Genomic DNA, 20897 nt, shown 5'->3' on the forward strand with positions numbered 1-20897 from the left:
GTTTCTCCATGTTGGTCAGGCTGCTCTCAAACTCCTGACCTCCAGCGATCCACCTGCCTTGGCCTCCCAAAGTGCTGGGATTATAGGCGTGAGCCACCATGCCCGGTGCCCGGCCCTTGAAACACTTCTCCAGGTATCTCAGCAACAGGTTTCCAACTTTATTTAGGTCTCTGCTCAGATGTGGCCTCCTCCCAGGGCCTTCCCTGATCACAGCTGAAACAGCAATCCCTGGACGCCTCACCCGCATCACACACTAGGCCCTCCCTCTGCTTTATTTTTCCCCATAGCATCTCCATCATCTCACATTCTGTATGAAGTGTTTGTTTATTTAAGAATCCCACAGCACCAGAGACATCTGGATGTGGAAAAGGCATCTCCAGATTCCATGTGTGGAGGGAGATGGGGGAATGGGGACTCTCTGCGGTGCTCTTTCCAGGGTGTGTTCTTTGTTAGGACAATGAAGACACACAGCTAATGTGTCTCATCTAACATTTCCCCAGGGCCGGCACACAGTGGATGTGAATGAACACACAAAGAAACGATTGACAAAGTGAAACAGCAAATGAGCAAAGGAAGAGGCAGCAGCCTGGGGGTCCTGGCAGTCCTCCAGCAGAGAGGACCCCGGGCTCCCATTCCTTGGGCTGGTGCAAGGCTCTGGTCTGTGTCCCCTGGCGAGCCTCCCAGCACAGGCAGCCCCTGCGTAGCAACTGGACCTGGACAAGGACCCAGCGCCCTCTGGTGGCCGAGACTCCTGAGGCTCCAGGCCAGGCCTCTAGCGTCCTGGTGGTTTCCAAGGACTTTCTTTCCCACAGTCCCCTTGGAATATCACAGAAATCCCTAGGAAACAAAGCAGCTCAGATTTGTAATGAAGGAAAGGATGCCATGCTGGGTCCCCAGAGTCCTGGGTTCTGGTTCTAGCCATGCCCCTGACTCTCTGGGTGACCTTCAGCGTGTCCTGGGATTTGTTGAGCTGCCAAGGGCTGGGCTTGGGCTTGCCACTGTAGGGAGTGGGGGTGCCTGCAGCAGCACCTCGACTGCCCGCCTCTTGGCCTCAGCTTGCTCTAAGACCTTACCCATCAGGAAGTGCTTGCATGAATAAGTGAGCCGAAATCTTCCTCCCTATGGCTCTAGCATCCCTCCAGGCTTTGCGTTCTGTGTCCACACACATCCTGGAAGAACACCAGAGTCTCCATTCCCCCAACCCCCTTTCACCCATGGGATCTGGAGATGTCTTTTCCACATCCAGATGTCTCGTGTGCAGTGGGATTCCTAAATCTGGAGCTCAGGGGGAGGTGGGCACTGAAGACAGACCTTCGGGGTCATTAGCACCTAGAGGGTCTGTGACACCTGGAGAATGACTGGCTTGCTGAGGCCAGTGGTTCCCAGCCTAGGCTGCATACTACAATCATCCGGAAATCCAGTGAGCGTGGATGCCCAGAACCCACCTACCAGACTGATGAAATCAGAGCCCCTGCGTGTGGGCCCAGGCATGGGCATTTGATTTTTAAAATTTTTTATTTTCTTGGTAGATCACTCACAGAACATGCATGGACATTTCTACAGGCTTTCAGGAGATTCTTTGTGTAGCAGGGTTGAGCTACACTATATCTGAGCCTAGGACCCTGGGAAGAACTCAGAGAAGGCAGCAGTAGAGGCTGGGAGGGAGATTGTTATGAGGTAGGAGGAATAGCAAGTAACGGGGGTGTTTCAAGAACCAGAGCTGAGTGCTGCTGAGAAGTCAAAGTCCTTGTTGCTTTTGTTTTGGAGAATAAGGTTGGTGACTCTAATAAAAGCCACATAATGGCATCATGGGGATGAAGGAGAGTTAATTGAGGGGAGAATGGGGGTGAGAAAGTGGAAATGAAAGTAATCAACAACTCTTTTGAACAGTTTTTGCTGTGAAGAGGAACAGAGAAACAGGGAGGTGGCCGAAGAGGAATGTGAGGCCAAGGGAAGGTTTACAATGTGAAATGACAGAGCACGTTTGCGTGTGGCTGGAAAAGCTGCTGGTAGGATGAATGGGCGCAGGAGAGTGGGGACAGCTCAATTTTCCAAGCTCTGAGGTGAGAGGAGCCGGGATCAGAGCACAGCTGGGGACAGACACTGTTTCTACTGTAGGGGTAGGAAGAAGACAGATGGATGCCAGTACACTTGCAGATACGGTGGGAGAGCCTGACCTGTTTCCCCAATATGCCTGTGAGGAGACACTGGGTGGGGATAGACAGGAGGTTCTGGGGAGGAGAACCCTACTAGGGAACAGGGTCTCTTGTGGCAGGGAGTGCCTGCCTTGCACTGTTAAGGATGCAGGCAGTCTGCTTAAATGGATTTCTCTGGCTGTGGGCAGCTGTGTGCAGGCACAGAGGAGGTCTGGGCTTGCCGAAGGCCGGGGACTTTGCCAGACCAGTAAGATGAAACGAGAGAGAACAGGGGGAAGGGACTATGGAGAACAAAGAGGGGACGGTGGGCAGAGGCCTCGAAGAGCCAGAAAAGGGTCCCTGCAGGTCGACATGCCTAGGCAGGGGCGGTACTGGCCACGCTAAAGGAAGTGAGCTGGAAGGAGGTGGCGGCCAGAGGATGAGGCTTGGACAGGAGAGAGCAAAAATTGTGTGTCCGTCATGAAAATGAGGTTCAGGATGTGCCAAGGGTGTGTGCAGCTGAGGTGGAGTTGCGGTGAGGGGCTGGGCAGTCAGAGTCCTGGAGGCATGATGCTTGCGTGCATGGCTGGCTCCTAGGATGGCGCCAGGAGCAGGAGCAGGAGCAGAGGAGGGGACGCAGCATGGAAGTCTTCAGGAAACTTCTCTCCCCCTGGAATGTCGGCTCCCAGAGAACAGGACCAAGGCTGTCCTGAACACGGCCGTGTCCCCCAGCACCTGGCGCTGAGTAGGCACGCAGCAAACTCTCATCAAGGATTATGCCTGATACGTCATCGGTTCTCTCTCCTTTACAGATGAGGAGACTGACGCCTGGGGTTCCCAGAAGTATCTGCAAATTGTTGGAGTTTCAGCAGGGAACAAGTGTTTTGGGCGAGGGTGTCTCTGAAATCCCTTCCACCTGCACCCCGCCCCCACTGCCTCCTCCCAGCTCGGGCCTCCGGGTCTCCAGTTGGGCCCTCATGTTGCTCCTTCCCAAGTCTGACAAGTAAGCCTCACGGCTCCCTCCACCTGCCTCTTCGTGTCACTCGGCCGTGCAGGGCAACATGGAGTCCTAATGATTTCCATCCCGTCTGTCTGCTGCAGTGGATTTGAGCCCACGGGTGGCAGGTAAGGCCCAGGTCACCTGTGCCCCTGGAACCGGCACAGGGTGCTCGTGTTGGCCGCAATGAACGTGGGCAGGGGCGTGTGCCGTGAGTGCCCCTGCCGGGAGCTGCTCTGAGCTTTATTATCTGTGAGTCTGCACACTATTCATGAGGAGGGCAGGGCAGGGCTGAGGTCCTCCACAGGCGGCCTGCCTTGTTCCTGCAGGCCAGGGTGGACACAGGCGTGTGTCTGCATGGGCCCACTGTTTTGCCCACCAGCCCACCCTCCTGTCCCAGGGGGAGCACCTCTCCCCTCTGGCCACCACTCTGCTGGGCGTTCAGGGCCGGTCACAAGGGGCAGGGCCCTTCCTCCGCTCACGACTCAGCAGGGTCACCAGCTTGGCCTTGAAACCTGCCTGAGGGTCAGGGCGGCCTGTGCCCTCCACCTGATCCAGCTCCAGCAGCCGCCGGTACTGGGCCTCCAGGGTACTGTCGTTGGCTGGGCCGGGCCAGCTCAAGTCCTGGCCATTGTGGTAGATGGGACTGGTTGTGGGGCTGCGGCTGCCGGGGCCCTCGTGCGGCTCAGGTTCCCCACCGTGCAGCGTGGGGCTGGCCTCCAGCATACACAGATTCTCATAGAGGTGCTCATTGCCTGGGGGCCCACTGGCACGCTTGCACACTGAAGCGTAGAGCCCGGACGCCAGATCGTTGGGCTCCGGGCCTAGCAGTAGCGGCAGGCTCTGGGGTCCGGGCTTGGCCAGGTGCACCTTCCTGGACGTGGGTGGCTCAGGTCCTGGTGGCATCTCCTGAAGCTCTCCGGGGGTGTCCAGGGAGGGCAGAGAGGTGGCCCGTGGCAGGGGGCAGGGCTGGGGCCTGGTCAGCTCTGGCAGCCGCTCCCGCTGGCGGGCGATGGCCCCGGCCACAGCCCTGCACAGGTCAGGGGCACAGGGGGTGCTGAAGGCAAAGAGGCCCTCACCCGAGTTGCAGCGACGGCCGGCCTCAAAGGAGAACACGCCCTGGGCACAGGGGACACGGGTGGGGATTAGCAGGAGGGTCCAGGGTGTCAGCCCCTCACCCTTTCCCACCCCTGCACCTCACCTTGTCGGAGCCGAACTTGCGCAGGAAGTGGTAGGGCCAGCTGTAGAGGGCCTGGGTGCCCTTGGCCTCCCTCAGCTGGATGGCGTCTGGGCCCAGCACCAGCAGGGCCGGCCCCTTCAGCTGGCAGCGGGTGGCGGCCTCAGTCCTCTGCACCACCACGGGAAACTCGCCCACTGTGGCAGGTGGCCAGGACAGCTCCGTCAGTCCCAAAAAGACCCAGCCCTGGGTGTGGGGGGCTGAGGCTGCCCTTGCACGTCCTCCAACTTACCTTCCTGCCAGGAGGAGTAGATGGAGTTTTCCTCCATGGGGACCAGGCCCCTCTTGGGAGACTGGGCATCTGTGGATCCTGAGGAGGCCTCCCCTGTCCCCTGGGGAATGAGTTCAAGTCAAAGGTGAGAGCACCGCACTCCCATGCCCTGTCCCCTCCCCTCAGTATCCCAGAACTCCACAAGCCAGGGGGCATCCAGGGGCCTGGGCTCCAGTTCCAGCTTTGCCCAGCTCGCTGCATAAGCCTGGGTCCCCTTCCGAGCCTGTTCTCCCACCTGGCTCCCCACTGAGAGTGCTGGGCTGGGAAAGAGGCGCTGTGCTTGAGGGTGTCTGAGAGCTGCAGATCACTGGGGACACAAAGGGATGTCCCCTGCAGCCCCTGGGCTTGGCTGGACCAGCTTCTGTATGTCTGACAGCCTAGAGCAGTACCCCAGGTGTCTTCCTCCATCTCACTGCAACCACCTGCTACGACCCTGCAAGGTGCCCCCAATCTCTGCCTCATCCCCACACCCAGGCCTTCAGCATGTCCCCTGTGCTCTTTCCCACTCAGCTCCTCTACTAGGACCACCCTGGCCCATAGCCAACACAGCCGGGTCAAATGCCACAGCTTCCTCACCAGGCTCCTTGCTCCTGTCAACTGCCTTTTTTTTTGACATGGAGTCTTGCTCTGTCACCCATACTTGAGTGCAATGGCGAGATTTCGGCTGACTGCAATTTCCGCCTCCCGGGTTTTTTTTTTTTTCTTTAAGATGGAGTCTCACTCTTGTCGCCCAGGCTGGAGTGCAGTGGCGCGATCTTGGCTCACTGCAAGCTCCGCCTCCCAGGTTCACGCCATTCTCCTGCCTCAGCCTCACAAGTAGCTGGGACTACAGGTGCCCGCCACCAGGCCTGGCTAATTTTTTTTGTATTTTTAGTAGAGATGGGGTTTCACCATGTTAGCCAGGATGGTCTCGATCTCCTGACCTCATGATCCGCCCGTCTCGGCCTCCCAAAGTGCTGGGATTACAGGCATGAGCCACCGCGCCCAGCCCGCCTCTTGGGTTTAAGTGATTCTCCTGCCTCAGTCTCCCAAGTAGCTGGGATTACAGGTGCCCACCACCATGCCTGGCTAATTTTTTGTATTTTTAGTAGAGACAGGGTTTTACCATATTGGGCAGGCTGGTCTCGAACTCCTGACCTCAGGTGATCCACGTGCTTCGGCTTCCCAAAGTGCTGGGATTACAGGCATGAACCTCTATGCCTAACCTCAACTGCCTTTTGTTTTTTGATTTTTAAAATATGATAAAATACAGAGAACATAAAATTTACTGTTTTAACCATCTTACTTTTTTTTTTTTTTTTTTTTTTTTTCAGACGGAGTCTCGCTCTGTCGCCCAGGCTGGAGTGCAGTGGCGCGATCTCGGCTCACTGCAAGCTCCGCCTCCTGGGTTCACGCCATTCTCCTGCCTCAGCCTCCCGAGTAGCTGGGACTACAGGCGCCCGCCACCACGCCCGGCTAATTTTTAGTATTTTTAGTAGAGACGGGGTTTCACCGTGTTAGCCAGGATGGTCTCGATCTCCTGACCTCGTGATCCACCCGCCTTGGCTTCCCAAAGTGCTGGGATTACAGGCGTGAGCCACCGCGCCCGGCCTTTTTTTTTTTTTTTGAGACAAAGTCTTGCTCTGTCGGCCAGGCTGGAATGCAGTGGTGCGATCTAAGCTCACTGCAACCTCTGCCTCCCAGACTCAAGCAATTCTGCTGCCTCAGCCTCCCAAGTAGTATCTGGGATTACAGGCGTGTGCCACCACACCCAGCTAATTTTTGTAATTTTTTTTTAGTAGAGATAGGGTTTCACCATGTTGGCCAGGCTGGTCTCAAACTCCTGACCTCAGGTAATCCGCCTGCCTCGGCCTCCCAAAGTGCTGGGATTACAGGTGTGAACCACTATGCCCGGCCCATTTTACATCTTAAAGTGTATCATCAGTGCTCTTTTTTTTCTTTTTTTGAGACGGAGTTTTGCTCTTGTTGCCCAGGCTGGAGTGCAATGGCGTGATCTCGGCTCACCGCAACCTCTGCCTCCCAGGTTCAAGCAATTCTCCTGCCTCAGCCTCCCGAGTAGCTGGCATTACAGGCATGCACCACCATGCCCAGCTACTTTTGTATTTTTAGTAGAGACGGGGTTTCTCCATGTTGAGGCTGGTCTCGAACTTCTGACCTCAGGTGATCCGCCCGCCTCGGCCTCCCAAAGTGCTGGGATTACAGGCCTGAGCCACCGCACCCGGCCACCAGGGCTTTTTAGTATACTCACAAGGTTGTGCACTGTTGCCACTGTCTAGTTCCAGAACTTTTCCATCATCCCACATGGAAGCCCTGTACCCATGAGCAGCCACTCCCCACTTCTCCCTTCCTCCAGCTCCTGGCAACACTCATCTGATTTCTATCCCAATGGAGTTACCTTCTCTGTACATTTCTTTCTTTCTTCTTTTCTTTTTTTTTTTAGAGACAGGGTCTCACTATGTTGCCCAGGCTGATCTTGAATTCCTAGGCTCAAGCAATCCTCCTACCTCGGCCTCCCAAAGTGCTAAGATTACAGGCAAGAGCTACTGTGCCAGGTGTTTGTTTGTTTTTATGGCTGAGTAGTATTCCATCTTGTGGACGGACCACGTTTTGCTTATCCATTTGTCAGCTGATGGCCATGTAGGCTGTTTCCACCTTCTGGTGGCCGTGAGTAGTGCTGCTATGGACGTTCATGTCCATGTGGGTTTTTTTTTAAGATAGGGTCTTGCTCTGTCTCCCGGGCTGGAGTGAAGTGGCACGATTACAGCTCACTGCAGCCTCGACCTCTGGGGCTCATGCGATCCTCCTGCCTCACATGTACATGTTTTGTTTGAACACCTGTTCAAGTTCTCTTGGGCACACACCTAGGAGTGGACCTGTGGGCCGCATGGTAACTCTGTTTACCTCTTTGAAGAACCCCCAGGCTCACTTCCTTTTGACCCATCACAGACCTTTTGGGGCTTTACAGACATGTCTGGCTTAAACCCTCCAAAGCCTTCGCCTCTCACTCAGAACAAAACCACACACGTGGCCTGGGGCATTTCAGCCGCTCCCCTAAGCTCTGTGAGTTGGCTTCCTCCTGCACTCCTTTCCTTCCAGCCACGTCGCCTTCTTTCTGCCCTTAAACACCCCACACTGTCCGGCCTCCGGGCCTCTGCCCACGGGACTCCCTCTGTTCACAACTCCCCAGGATGCCCCTGTCCTCAGACCTTTGCCCAGTGGGTTCCTGTCATTCAGGGCCCTCCTCTGAGAGGCCTTCCCTGGCCACCCTGCCCGTCGCTCCCTCACTTCCTCCTGCTCCCCTGGCGGTCCATTTTCTCCATGGCACGCACGGCCCTCTAAGAGTCATTATAGATTTACTTTTCCCAGGCTTGTAGGTGCTCGGTGGAGCTTGCTGGGTGATGGGATGTGAGCGTGGAAGTGGACAAGTCGGGGGCAGGTGCCCCAGCCCAATCGCCCCCCTGCCCGCCGCACTCACCGGGAAGGCCAGCTGGCAGATGGGGCCCATCCAGGCCTGGCGGTGCTGCGCAGCCAGTAGATGGCTTCGCTCGGTGGTGGTGAGCAGGAAGGCACCGGTGTCCCGGGGGCAGCTCTCGCCGTCGGCCGGCAGCACGGACACACAGTCAGCCAGGCGGATGACCCGTCGCTCCCCTCGCCGGCCAGGCCCTGCCGACCTGTCACCTGCTGCTCCCAGGCCACCATCCCGGACCTCCCAGCTCTCCAGCCGTGCCACGCCTGATGGGCCTCCTGCATACAGCAGAGCCCACACCTTCCGCCAGCACTTCTGTGGGAGGGGAGCGGGAGGGTGAAGACCCTTGGGTGGCAGATTGTCCGTGCCACTTGGCTCAGCACAAGCTGTTCGGCAAACGCTCTCAGCCAGGAGCGGGCCTCTGCTCCCCAGTTTCTCAGGGAGCCAGGTAAGGAGGCCTTGGCTATGCTTGGGATTGGTCAGCCCTGGGTTCAAATCCCAGCCCGCTCTTTCCTAACTGTGACCTCCACAAGCGTCAATGTCGTCTCTCAATAGGCCATGATAACTCGAGCTGGGACTGCTACTGGGTCATGTTTGTAAAGCATCCAGTGGCTGGGCAGACCACCAGACACTGCCATTATATTGGTTCCCTCTCACCCCCAAAAAGGGGCACTTGGGCCACAGGCCAAGAGCTGGAGTGGGAGGGAGGCCTCTGCCCCAAGCTGTTAAGGAAGGAAACATGCAAATAGCTTCGAGCAAAGGAAACTGACGGTTTATCTGCCTGGGCAGCAGCTGCAGCTGAGCTGCGGGGGTGTGGGGCTGCTGCCGAGGAGAGGTGACCCCCCGCCTCCTTGCTCCCAGGACAGTGCCGCTGCAGGGAGGGGCTCCACCCTTGAGGCCTCCTCCAGCTCAGCCCCTCACCCTATTTAGGGCCCTCGGTGGCACTATTTCATGGGTCAGAGGCCGTGAAGCTCTTCCCTGCTGGGAGGTTTGAGCCTTCGACCCTCTCCCGCTCCTGTATTTCCCGTCTCTCCCGGAGGCAGGGTCTGGCAGAGCCTGCTCAGCCCCTGCCGTCTCAGGCTGACACCCGCACTCCATTCCACTCCCCATACCTGGGTGGGATCCTCCACCCTGACTCCCTTCCCAAGTCTCCCAGGTCTGCCTGGGCTGTCCGAGGCAGGGGCAGAGGCTGCATTCTCCGCCCACTGTTGGTCCTTGGCAGCTGCCTGGCAGCCAGGGGTCCCCACCTTGCCAAACTTGACATGCTGCTGGTAGAGGATGCCATCCTTGATAGGGGTCTCCAGAGGGTCCATGGTCACAGCCAGGAGCAGGGCCGCCGCTTCAAGACCTGGGGAGACTGATGACAGGCTGGACGGGAACTCCTCACACTTCCCCTTCTGGCCACTTCCCGTCCCTCCGTCCAGAGGCAGCTGCAGGCCGGGGGGAGGGGAGCCTGTCTTCAGCTCAGGGGCTGGGGGCAGCATGTATTTCCTCCCTGGGGTTCTGGCTGCCCAAGGTGCCCACACCTACCTGCAGGGAGCCCCTGGCCACCTGAAGGCAGCCTTCTCACGCACCTGCTTCAGCTGGGCACGAGCGTCTGATCGCAGTCTGGCTCCCTGAGTCATGAGTTCCCGCCCCTCCCCCATCCCGCCCCGGGCAGCCGCGCACCCTGGGCCTGACACTCCCTGGCCCTGCCTCCACCCGGGACCCTTCTCTAGCCAACTCCTGGCTTTCCCACTCGGCATCCTGGTTTGAGTGCCTCACCCCATCCTGCTGCTCTTCTTTCTCCCTGAAATCTCTCTCGTGTTCACCTGCTCCTCTCCACCTCACGAGCCACTGAACACCAGCCTTGGCATCCCCCCAGGGGCCACTGCCCCACTGGGGCTCCATGCAGCACTCTCCACAACCCAAGACCAACCTGTCTCTCCCCTTCCTGGGGTGCAGCCCAGGCTCCTCAGCCCAACACTTAGGGACCTGTGTGTTCTGGCCTGCATCTCCCCCAGGCCAGCCCCTCCAGGGCCCCCTCACCACTGTGCTGCCTGGGGCGGTTGGCCACCTCTTCCTCCTGGAGGCCTTCCTTGACCACTCCACGCTGTCCGAGAGCTCAAAGGCCCTCACGGTATATACTCACGCTGGGCATCCAGTCCACATGGGACCCACAGCCCTGAATGGCCCCAACCACGTGTGTGGGTGGCAGGTCCCAGGGGGCCCCGGGGAGGTCACATGTTCATTTAAAGCTTTGCTTCCTGCTGGGGGCGCCTTTTGTTGCCTTGCCTAGCAAGATGCCAATAGCGGGGCTGTGTGTATACCTTTATTCTGGAACAGCCTCAGGTCATTCAGCACCACCTCTGGGAGAGAACATGGAAGAGGATAAGGAATGCCATTTGGGAATGCACTTGGCCAGGAAATATGTCCTAAAGGCCTCCTGGCACCCAGCTCTGTGCCCACTGTGGCCCAAGCAGCCCTAAGCTCCGGCCACCTCAGACGCCACATCCTTTGCGTTCTCATCGCCATTTCAACAGTGAGGAAATCGGTGCTCAGAAAAATTAAGTAACTTGCCCAAGGCCACATATCAAGTGACAACTATGGCTTGAGCAACCGCTGTCTCACTGGAATGAGCATGTGGCCATACACGCAAAGTGCCTGGCTCAGAGGAAGTGTGGCCGCCTGTGCCGTTCCCTGCCTACCTCTCACCAGATGCTGAGATCCTGCTTCATCTGCTAGCGGTCTTGTGACTGCCGTCCACGTTTCTGCGTGTGCGTCTTTCTCTCCCCTCGCCTGACGGCTTCCCAGGCAGCCATCTCCCTGGCCCATCTAGGTCCTCACAGCTCAGCAGAGCTGGGCACAGAGCAGGCTTAGGGAGAGCTTGTGGCCTAAATGGCAGTTCTATGACATCTGCTGCCTCCTCAGTCAACAGAGTGGAGGGCTTCCTCCAGGTGGCTGGCACAGGCAGGCAGTGGGTGGGGGTCCTGAGGCAAGCAGCAGCCTCCCAAGGGGCTTCGGGAGAAGTCCCTGAAACATCACAGCCCTGACAGGAAGAGTGGGCCTGAGAGCTATGACAGCTGGCCAGGGAGACCAGAGAATCCAAGCACTTCCCCTTGGCCCGCCAATGTGGTCCCTCCTTGAGTCATAAATTCAGACAACCCAGTGGAGAGACCCTGAGTCCCCAGAGGCGGGCACCAGCTCGGTGGCTCCTTCCACAGCCAAGTACCAGCGGGCCAGGTGTTGGCAGTGCTAGCGGGAGATGCCGGGGCCTTGCCTCAGAGGGGCTCCAGAGGTCAGAGGTGACGTCTGTCCAGGAACCAGGGGGCGGATGAGGTGAAACACAGAGGCAGGGCCAGGGCTGGGCTAGAGGTTTGTGCTTTAATGGCAGCTGGGGTGAAAGGAAACAAAAATAGTAATTCTGAAGAGCACAGGGAACAGGCAGCCAGGACCAGCCTGGCCCATTCCAGGCCAGCAGAGCTGAAATGCTGATTCTGTCCAGGGGGCTGCTGTATGTGTAGAGTGGTGGCAGTCTTGGGGACTGAGGCCTCTTGGAGAGAAGGGAAGACTGTCGGCTCAGAAGTCCATGGAGCTGTGGGCCAGGTAGTCCTTGCGGCCGATGTTGCTGACCTGCTTGGTCTGCATAGCCTCGAGTTTGGGGCAGTCAGTGATCCGATGGCCCAGGCCCCCGCAGAAGGCACAGCCGCGCTCTCCTGGGGGAATGGGGACAGGGGTCAGCCAAGTCAAGGGCCAGGATCCACACCCTGGACCTCGGGCCCCCCGTTAGGCACCCTCGGTCCACCGGTTTCATGTTTCTGACTTCCAGCACCCCTCCCTGCCACCTGCCGGCTGGGGACTCGGGGATCCCGCTCTGCAGTCACCTCCAATGTCCAGCATGGACTCGTCCCCACAATGCAGCACCTGCAGCACAGGCGGCACCTTCTGCTTGGCTTCTAGAAGCAGCGCTTTGAGGTCCATCAGCACTGACTCATCTGGGGGAGGAGTGGGGAAGCATCAGGGCCCATCCTGGGCCCTGTGGCCAGAACCTGGGTGGCCACAGGCAGGGGACCCAGGGAACAGCTAAGATGGCTCTGGTAACAGACTCACCACAGGCTTTGTTGATGAAGGTAGTGGCGATGCCTGTGTTTCCCGAGCGCCCGGTGCGGCCAATCCGGTGTACTGCAGAGAGAAGGACAGAGTCTCTGGCCCATCGCTGGACACTAGGGGCCTGGCTTGGCCCTTTTCCGGCCTAGCCCATGCCCTTGGGCCCCAGGCTCTTACCATAGTTCTCAATCTCCTCTGGCATGTCATAATTGATGACGTGCTGGATGGCAGGGAAGTCCAGGCCCTTGGAGGCAACATCTGTGGCTACTAGGACATCCTTCTTGCCCTCCCGGAATGCCTCGATGGCCTTAGTCCGTTCCTCCTGGTCTGGGGAGGGTCAGGCAGACACTGTCAGAGCCACCATGGGATAGGGGAGTGGCAGGCCAACCAGGCAGGGGAAGGCATTAGGTAAAGTGCTGCTACTGCAGCAGGGTCCAAGCCAGTGCTTGCACCACCCTGACCTTTGCCCCCATGGATGGCTACGGCCTCAACCCCCTTGAGCAGCAGGTACTCGTGGATGGCGTCCACGTCTGCCTTCTTCTCTGCAAAGATGAGTACCTGTCCGGAAAGACCAACTCCAGTCAGGGGCTAACTGCCTGGACACCCACCTCCCCTCCCCTGGCATTCTGTCCCCTCCAAAGCCCTCCCTGGTCCTGGGGACTCTGGCCCCGGCCTGGCTTGGCTGCACTCACAGGCGGGGGTGTCTTCTGCAGGCACTCGAGCAGGTACACCATCTTGGCCTCCTCCTTCACATATTCTACCTCCTGCCACCACAAAGATCAGGTCAGGTGATCTTGAGATTAGGCTTACCCGCCACAGCCCTGCCATGGCCCGTCATCTGGACCAGGAGGTGACCAGAAGCCTCTGGCCGCCAAGGGCTGGGTGCCCTAAAAATGGCCCTGGTTAAGTGTCAGGGGCTTTGAATGAAACCCCTGGTTCCCACAAGGTGGACCCCCGGCTCCAATCAGCTTCAGGGAGACTTGTCAGATCCAGCCCCCACAGGTGAGAGACCGCCCATCAGGAGCACCTGCCCACCTGGATGACATCCAGGCTGGCAGCCCCAGCGCGCCCCACATTGATGGTGACAGGCTTTACAAGGGCACTCTTAGCAAAGTTCTGAATCTTCTTCGGCATGGTGGCACTGAAGAGCAGGGTCTGTCGCTGGCCCTGAGGAAGAGGGGGGCTGCGACCAAGGGCACACAGGGCTGGGCTGAGGGGCATGGGGTCTGGGGAAGCTGAGCAACTGAGACACAGCCCACAAAGTATGAGCAGCGGGTTGGGGTGGCCAGGGGCATGGGGTCCCTGCAGTCTGATGTGGTGTGCAGTGGGGGGCGGTGCAGGGTGCCCTGGCCGGGCGGGGGCAGCACCTTGAAGTAGGAGAAGATGGTACGGATGTCACCCTCGAAGCCCATGTCGATCATGCGGTCAGCCTCGTCCAGGGCCAGGTAGCGACAGATGTCTAGGCTGACCATCTTCTTCTGCAGCAAATCCATGAGGCGCCCTGGGGTGGCCACCATCATGTGTACACCGCTGGGGACCAAGGAGAGACCCTGAGGTTGGGGCCACAGGTCTATCACCTATCTAGAGGCAAGCAGGCACCCTGCATCTGCTCTGCTCTCTGTCCTCCTTCCTATTTCTTTGTCCCCTTCTCATCATTCCCACCACCTGCCCTATGTATAGCACACAGCTCTTTCCCAAGGCACTGCAGCCATCTTCACCACCGCTCGGCCTGGCGCGCCTTCCCCCTTCTCCTGGGTCAGCCTCTCACCCAGAAGCGCTGTCATCAAGCTCCAGAAGCTTTACTCTGGGCTCGCTTTCCTGGCCCACTGGCTTCACCTTTTCTGTGCCCACATCTCCCTAATACTCAGAAGTCCGTGGAGGAACGCCTCCGGGATGGGGTCTGGCCCATCTGTGAACAGAGGGCCTGGTCCAGGGCCTCTGGTGGTCTGCAGAGGACCGCACAGCACTGAAAGGACACAGGTGCCACTGGGATCCAGCCCTACCCCAGTGCCTCAACCTCCTTGACTGACCACTGAATGACCCTGACCTTCCTGGGCCGTCCGCCTCTGTGCTTTCAGCCTGGACTGCCCCTCTTCCCAATCCAAACGTCACCTTCCCGGAAAAGCCTTCTCTGAGCTCCCACCTCCCAGATGTCCCCAGCAAGGTGGGCCATTCCATCTGCCGTGCTCCTATAGTACCTGGCCACATCCCTCTGTCCTCCCCCAACTGACCTCCCCATTAGACTGGGAGCTCCTTGAGGGTCGCACTCACAGCAGCCCTCTGTGAAGATCTGTGGAGTGGCTAAGGTAAAGGGTCCTTTAGCTTTTCCACAGACTCGCAGGTGGCAGAGGTGGGGGGAGGGAGCGCCAGCACTCACTGTCGGATGGTCTCCATCTGCTCTTTCACGGACATGCCCCCAATGCAGAGGGCGCAGCGCAGGAGTGGTGAGCTGTCCTCCTGCAGCAGGCGGCAGTAGTACTCCAGGATGCCATGGGTCTGCCGGGCCAGCTCCCGCTGCAGGCAGAGGGACAAAGGCTGGCACCAGATGGCAGCCCCAATCTCTGGCCTGCCCTCCAGGCCAGCCTATCTTACCGAGGGGCAGATGATGAGTCCATAGGGCCCCTCGCGCTTTGAGAAGGGTAACCTCTTCTCTTGTTCCAGGCAGAACATGATGACGGGCAACGTGAACACCAGTGTCTTGCCTGAACCCGTGAAAGCAATGCCTATCATGTCACGGCCAGATAGACTGTTGGGAGAGGATGACCCGAGGGCCAATTTCAACAGAAGATGAAGGACACCTAGCCATTGCTCCTCCCTGTTCTAGCCCTCCTCAAGGACCCCAGGTCCACAGTCCACACTCACATGGTGGGGATGCCCTGGATCTGAATGGGCGTTGGGTGGTGAATGCCTTTCTTCTTCAGGCCTCTCAGGATGGCTATGAAAACCAACCGACATCATCTTCATGACCCACAGGTACTTTCTCAGAGCCCCAAAGCCTGTAAAACTGGCACTACCCCTACAAGTTGCAGATGATGAAACTGAGGCTCAGAGAGAGAGAGAGAGAGAGAGAGAGGAAAAAAAAAAAGAAAAAAAGAGACTTGTCCAAGGCCCACAGGCTAGGTGCAGCCAGGATTTGTACCCAGTGTCTATGCCCAACGGCACTTTCCTCCTGAAGCTTTGTAACAGCAGAGAACAATGAACACGTACAGCTGGGGCAACAAGGAACCTAAAGAAACTCCTCCTCAAATCCCTCCAGCCCCAGTGACTGGATCCAATGCAGATGTGGCTGAGCTCAGTGGGAGCCAGGACATAACCTCACAAGCATTTAATTATAAAAGTGTGGTGTCTCTCTCCAGCCCCTGACTACCTGCAGGAAACTTCATTTCCTTGAAGCTCTTGATGGGTGGTGGGATACCGTCTCCCTCCACCAGGATGTGGTATTTCTTCCGCACGCGCTCATGTCGCTCTTCAGACATGCTCAGGACATAACGGGGCGGAGTCCAGCTGTGGATGGGTAACAGGGATCAAGAGAGCCCTGGGAATAGCTGGCCTGGGAGCATCCCTGCATGTACCATCCTAAGCAAGGGCAACTGCAGACTGTACAGACATACCTGGTTTTGATGGGGTCATCATACGTAATGCCCTTAGCCATCTCCTTCACTGACATCAATGCTGAAGAGAGAGACATGGCTCAGGGCTGGCTCCTGCTTCTGAGAAGCCAGATCCCTTGAAATATAACATGCCTGGGGCTAGGAGGAGAAGACTCAGTCCACCTTCTCACTATCCTGGCTACAACCATACCTCGGCCCTCGGCAACACTCTCCAGGATCTTCTCTTCTTCCTTCAGCTGCTTCTCCTTGGCAGACTCTTTGCGGGCTGAGAAAAGAAGTGGAAGATGTCAGACAGCTACCAAAACGGTGTGCCAGGCTCAGCTTCTTCTTTCCCGCCCAGGCAGTGCTGCCTAGCCCACCTTCAGCCTTCTCTTTAAGGTGCTGGTGCTGATCCAGGAGGCTGACGTTGGACTGAGGGCCTAGCGGGATGTCGTCCTCATCTCCCCGGGGTTCACTACCGCTGTCCTGCTGCTCTTCCTCCGCAGCTCCCTTGCGTCTTCGCTGCAGCAGCTTCTGGAGCTGAGGTTCCACCCAGGACCCACAGATAGAATGGGCACGGAGTCCACAAGGTCAGCGTCAGGATCCTGGCTTTGGGGCGAGGGTCCTGTGCCCGAGGCGCAGAGCTGCCCTACCCCTCAGATCAAGCCGTCGGTCCCTCGTTTGTCTGGGGGCCGCGCCCTGGTGTACTGAAGCTCACTCCTCAGACTGCCCTCCTCCCCACGGAGGCCGAGGCCACGCCCGCCCCCTGCGACCCGGCGGTCACGGCCCCATCCCTCCCCGGACGCGTGCCCCTCACCAGTAGCTGCCGGCGCTGCCGTAACGGCACATAGGGCACGTAGTCCTCATCGTCCTCATCTTCCGCCTCGGAGCGGCTTCCTCCGGCAGGCACCTCGTCGGTGCGAGCCCGCTGCAAGCACACGCCAGTCAGGCACGGCCTGCTCCCCTCTTCACGCCCGCTCCCACACGCGCGGGGTCTCGCCTCTCTCCTACCTTCCGTTCGGGTTCCGACTCCTCCATTCTTTGCTGCACGCATGCGCGCCACGGCGAAACCCCGCCTCATCCTTGCGTGAGACCCAATCCGATGTGAAGAGGCGAACGCCGGCGCGTAGGAACGACCTCGGAGTTCCGGATCGCGCAGAGGGACAAATTTGTTCCGGAGATGCTATCGCACGGCGAAGCATGGACGTTTTCATGGGTGGTTACGCGACAGTTGCCAGGACCGAGGGCGAAACCGGCTGCAAGGCATTGTGGGACACTGGAGGACTTGGAATATGCGCTAGAAGGCTCAATCCAAGCCCATTGGAAGAGGAAGACGTACGCAGCGGAGACAGCTGATCCGGAGTCGGGGCGGCCTGCCAGGTGCCCAACCTCTCCCGGAGCATGGCGTCTTGGGCACGCCCCTGCCGGCGGACAGTGCGTCCTCTAGGGCCGGGAGCTGCGGGCCGAGTTCGCGTGGGCCCTGCGCTTTCATCCCTGCCGGGGACGCCGGGGTTGCGGGCTAAACCGCTCGACACACCCTGCCTCCCTGACTGCGCCTGTGTGACACCTACGTTCACTGGTGGGGCACGCATCAGATACGGATGGCAGTGGTTTTGAAGTGGGAGGTCCTGTATAAATGTAAACGGTTATTACTGTAAATGCTGTAACAGAGCTGCCTGGGGGGCGCTTCCAGGGAAGCGTGGCAATCTCAGGACGGGAGAGGAGAGGCATCCTGGGCCAGGGCGCTGCAGGAATACAGGTCTGGCGATGTGCAAGTACACAGATTCACCAGGCAACAGCATTGCGGCAGGGGTGGGATGGGGAAGCCGGACCTAAGGCCAGAAAAGGAGACTGTGACCAGAGCATGCCTGCTGTGACTGTCAGAGTAAGTGGTTTCAACTTTATTAGAGACTTTTGAGGAATGACTTGGTCAGCTCTGTGCTTTCTTTCCTTCAAGAGTGTGTGCTGGGCGCTGGCACTGCGCTCAAGCAGATGATAATCAAGACACATACCTGGTGTGCGAGGAGCTTATGTAGATTGAGACTAGAAATATAGACAGATAACTGGTCTTAAAGAGAAAGATCCTGAGACAAGGTACCGCTTTTCGAAGTGTCATAGTTTTCACAGTACAATGGCCTCTTAGCTGGGATGTGAAGGATACACAGGAATTCATGAAGTCTTCTTTAGTAAAGAAAGCTTAGGCTGGGCACAGTGGCTCATTCCTGTAATCCCAGCTCTCTGGGAGGCCAAGGCAGGAGGATCGCTTGAAGCCAGGAGTTCAAGACCAGCTTGGACAACATAGCAAGACCCCATCTCTATAAAAAAATAAAGAAGCTGGTGCTTACTGCCAGTCCCATGGTGGGTCTCAACCTGGGAGGGATGGAGGAGGACATGGTTTCTGGTCCTGCTCACAACACCCAAATACATGGCTCTTAGTGACCCTGTTAGCTCCCCACATAACCTCGAGTTGGTTTTAGGAGCGAAAACTAAATTTGGGGCATGGAGTTTGGACACAAGTGTGTCAGGGGCATTTTGGGAAAACTCGTATTAAAATCCAAATTTACAAACCAGATCCATTTCGGGGGATGAGATAGTTTGCTTGACTTTACAGAAGAGTTCATTATCCTCTTAACTCTCAAGTCCTCAGCTACATGTCCCACCCCCACTGGAAAATCAGATCTAATTTATAAAAAACTCAATTTACCCCCAACTTCCCCTGACTGTGTGAAGTCAGTGTGAGGGGCCTCGATGGCCCAGGCTACAGATCCATGAAGGCCTCAGGGTCTTTCCTAGACCTCTTCTCACATCCAGATGCACAGAGACCATCTTCAACCCCTCCAACTCACCCATCTTGCAAAGAGGGAAACAGGAAAGAGTGGGGAAGGGGCTGCCCCAGGCTCACATACCAGAGACCTCCCAAAAGGAGAAAAGGGCACAGATGCCAGAATCATACCAGTCTGCGCTCAATGCTAATCGGCCAGACTAAGTTGAGCGGAGTCACTTTCCTATCGGCTTTAGTTTCCTCACCTGTAAAATGGGACAACAGCACCAAACTGCTGATGCATGGTGCATGCTAGGGTTAGTGACTAAGGGAGAGCCCATGCTTCTGAGCACACCGTCAACTCCCTCCCCGCCCAGACCCACAAATCATCAACATGCCAACTCTGTGTCCAAATGTTGCTTTATCTTTCGGCACGAAAGATCTTCACAGTATCAAAAGTAAAGAATTGGAAAAAAATAAAATAAAAACAAAAACAAAAAAACCAAACACAAAGAGAGCAGTGTTGGGCCAGCAGTACCATCAGCCCTGGCCCTTAGGCCAGCCCAGTCCACGGGCTCTGAGTGTGGAGGCTGCGTAGCACCAGGAAGCGGCTCTGCTGAGGTCAAGGGGCCCCAGCACAGTGTGGCATCCGTTCAGCTTTTGGTTGGTCCAGGATGGTGGGGAGCAGAGAGGGTCTTGGACGGGTAGGTGGGGCACACGGAGGGAAAAATTATACGCCTTCAGCTGGCAGTCAGGGCCTCAGGACGCCCTGAAGAAGCTCAGCCTGGGCAGGGCCTGAGAAAGAAAAAAAGAGCAGAATCGCAGTAAGCAACGGGCCATGCTCCAGCCTCCCCATGTCACTTGGGTACCCATGGGTCTCTGGTAGCAGAAACAGCTGGCTGCTATTTTTGTTCCCTGGGCTGAAAATGTTGAAGATTCCCTGGATCACCTGTAGCAGAGGATGCAGGTTAACGGGTTGGGAGACAGAGCCCCAGTCCCAGGATCCTGACAAGGTGTGGGACAATCCTTGAGTAGATCCAGCCTTTGGCACTTGCTGTCCATCAGCAGGGGCTGGGAGGCCAGCTGTGCAGCTGTGCTCCTGCCTCTGACTGTAGGTGCACAGCCCGGGGGAGGGTGAAGAGGCTCAAAGGAGAGCGCTTACTAGGGGGTGGGGAGAGGGGCATCTCCTATCTTGGAAAAGAGGCCAGACCAGGTGAAAAAGGGTCAAGAGGAGGCAGTGGAAGGAGACAGTTGCATTTGATTTCTTGAATGACAGAACTGGGCTTGTGGGAGGAAATGCGATCTCTTTTCTCTCAGTAGGGATAACAGATGAAGTGCCTGGGGTTCCTGCTACTCCTGATTCCCATGGAGGTGGAGAAGAGGCAGGAGGCCACCTTGGATCTGGAAGATACTTCTGGGGCTTGTGGGCATCTCAGTTTGGCAAAGGGGGCTGACTGAGCCCAACCCCTTCAGAGGAGAGGAGGACTAAAGTGAGTGTAAAGAAGACAGTCTGGACTCTGGGGCAGCACAAGGGTCACAGGGAGCCCCAGCTCTGAAGGCTGTCCTGGCTGCAGGCTCTCTGAGCTGCCCCTGGGGAGCTGAGGGTCCAGGAAGTTTGCTGCTTAGGCCCAGAGAGGAGCTGGCCTGGCACTGGAAAGAGGAGAAAGACAGGTGGGGCCATCATGGGGGAAGTGAGTTGTTTGTGAGCTCAGTCTGCCTGCCCCAGCCTTCCACAGTCTCCAGGACAGCTGTGTGGTTGCCAGCCAGAAAAGGCCTGACCCCAGGGACGCAGCTGAGGGTTGAGATATGAAACTGCAGAGCCACTCAGCCCCCAGCCCAAGGTCTGCCTGCTAGCTGCCCTTCTCTTCATCAATAGGGTTCCAGGCCCAGTGCCTTCTCCAGTTGTCTGTTCCCAGTCCAGATCATCATCTGGTACATCATTGTTTCAGACAAAAGGACCTGTGTGGGTGGCTGGGAGGGGATGCCAATGCCATCTGGCACCCAGGTCTCTTCCTCTAGGAGGCACTGTGGCTACCAATATCCTCATGGAACTTGCCCTGCTTTGGGTAGCCCCCATCAACTCCTCCATGCCTAAATGACCCACAAGGCGTCGGCCCAGCCCATCTGCACCCCCACGATGTTCACTCAGGGCTGGCCCCTTCTTACACTGCTTCAGCTGGGAAGCACCTTGGTAGCCTACACTGAGGAGCCCAGGGCAGGAAGTGGGACTTGACACAAGGACTGATAACATCAGGGGTGAGGGCAGCCCCATGGGTCTGATGGCTACCTGGGCACTTTTGAAATCAGCTGGTTAAGACCCTGATGGTTATGCCTTAGGAGATGCCAGTCCAGGA

The 20897-nt window shown here is 57.5% G+C and overlaps 3 protein-coding genes across 20 annotated transcripts in view; all 3 read right to left on the minus strand.

Moving 5' to 3' along the window:
- Window positions 1-1496: 1496 nt before the first annotated feature.
- DOK3 (docking protein 3) lies at window positions 1497-11349 on the minus strand. 5 transcript variants are annotated; one of them, XR_010134014.1, is made up of 8 exons: window positions 10794-11349; window positions 10416-10454; window positions 9354-9536; window positions 8116-8421; window positions 4602-4701; window positions 4334-4506; window positions 3166-4251; window positions 1497-2982 (listed from the first exon to the last, which is right to left on the minus strand). XR_010134014.1 is itself a non-coding variant. In XM_063707018.1 (7 exons), exons 3-7 carry the CDS (start codon window positions 9417-9419, stop codon window positions 3574-3576), a joined length of 1323 nt encoding a protein of 440 aa, XP_063563088.1. In that variant the 5' UTR covers window positions 9420-9536; window positions 10416-10454; window positions 10794-11349; the 3' UTR covers window positions 1497-3573. The 5 variants fall into 5 exon arrangements, 3 of the variants coding, with proteins under 3 accessions (XP_063563088.1, XP_063563089.1, XP_018882351.1); XR_008679626.2 differs by having other exon boundaries at window positions 9354-10454; XM_063707018.1 differs by having other exon boundaries at window positions 1497-4251.
- Window positions 11350-11450: 101 nt separating this feature from the next.
- On the minus strand, window positions 11451-16944 carry DDX41 (DEAD-box helicase 41). The gene is made up of 17 exons (XM_004043097.4): window positions 16794-16944; window positions 16600-16710; window positions 16163-16322; window positions 15994-16068; window positions 15804-15864; window positions 15560-15696; window positions 15055-15127; window positions 14785-14938; window positions 14570-14706; window positions 13560-13722; window positions 13228-13359; window positions 12885-12956; window positions 12654-12750; window positions 12370-12519; window positions 12196-12267; window positions 11970-12080; window positions 11451-11801 (listed from the first exon to the last, which is right to left on the minus strand). Exons 1-17 carry the CDS (start codon window positions 16818-16820, stop codon window positions 11665-11667), a joined length of 1869 nt encoding a protein of 622 aa, XP_004043145.1. The 5' UTR covers window positions 16821-16944; the 3' UTR covers window positions 11451-11664.
- Window positions 16945-18945: 2001 nt separating this feature from the next.
- FAM193B (family with sequence similarity 193 member B) overlaps window positions 18946-20897 on the minus strand; it is a 34886-nt gene continuing 32934 nt past the window's right edge. For all 14 annotated transcript variants that reach the window (XM_019026804.4, XM_031011392.3, XM_055386373.2 and 11 more), the window contains one exon: window positions 18946-19338. The gene's annotated coding sequence lies outside the window, so the exon portion shown is untranslated. The remainder of the gene's footprint in view (window positions 19339-20897) is intronic.

The sequence above is a fragment of the Gorilla gorilla genome, chromosome 4 (assembly GCF_029281585.2).
Source record: "Gorilla gorilla gorilla isolate KB3781 chromosome 4, NHGRI_mGorGor1-v2.1_pri, whole genome shotgun sequence".
In the NCBI taxonomy this organism is placed as follows: Eukaryota; Metazoa; Chordata; class Mammalia; order Primates; family Hominidae; genus Gorilla; species Gorilla gorilla.

What these genes read in the sequence shown, in the direction of transcription:
- DOK3 (XM_019026806.4), bottom strand. Translation starts at nt 9,590, where the DNA reads ATGCTGCCCCCAGCCCCTGAGCTGAAGACAGGCTCCCCTCCCCCCGGC. An exon ending in AGCATGTCAAGTTTGGCAAG is followed by an intron (nt 8,422 to 9,353) that starts GTGGGGACCCCT and finishes CCCCTCCCACAG; the next exon opens with AAGTGCTGGCGGAAGGTGTG. An exon ending in GCAAGTTCGGCTCCGACAAG is followed by an intron (nt 4,252 to 4,333) that starts GTGAGGTGCAGG and finishes CCCTGTGCCCAG; the next exon opens with GGCGTGTTCTCCTTTGAGGC.
- DDX41 (XM_004043097.4), bottom strand. Translation starts at nt 16,820, where the DNA reads ATGGAGGAGTCGGAACCCGAACGGAAG. An exon ending in CCAGCCTGGATGTCATCCAG is followed by an intron (nt 12,957 to 13,227) that starts GTGGGCAGGTGC and finishes TTGTGGTGGCAG; the next exon opens with GAGGTAGAATATGTGAAGGA. An exon ending in AGAGGAGATTGAGAACTATG is followed by an intron (nt 12,268 to 12,369) that starts GTAAGAGCCTGG and finishes TTCTCTCTGCAG; the next exon opens with TACACCGGATTGGCCGCACC.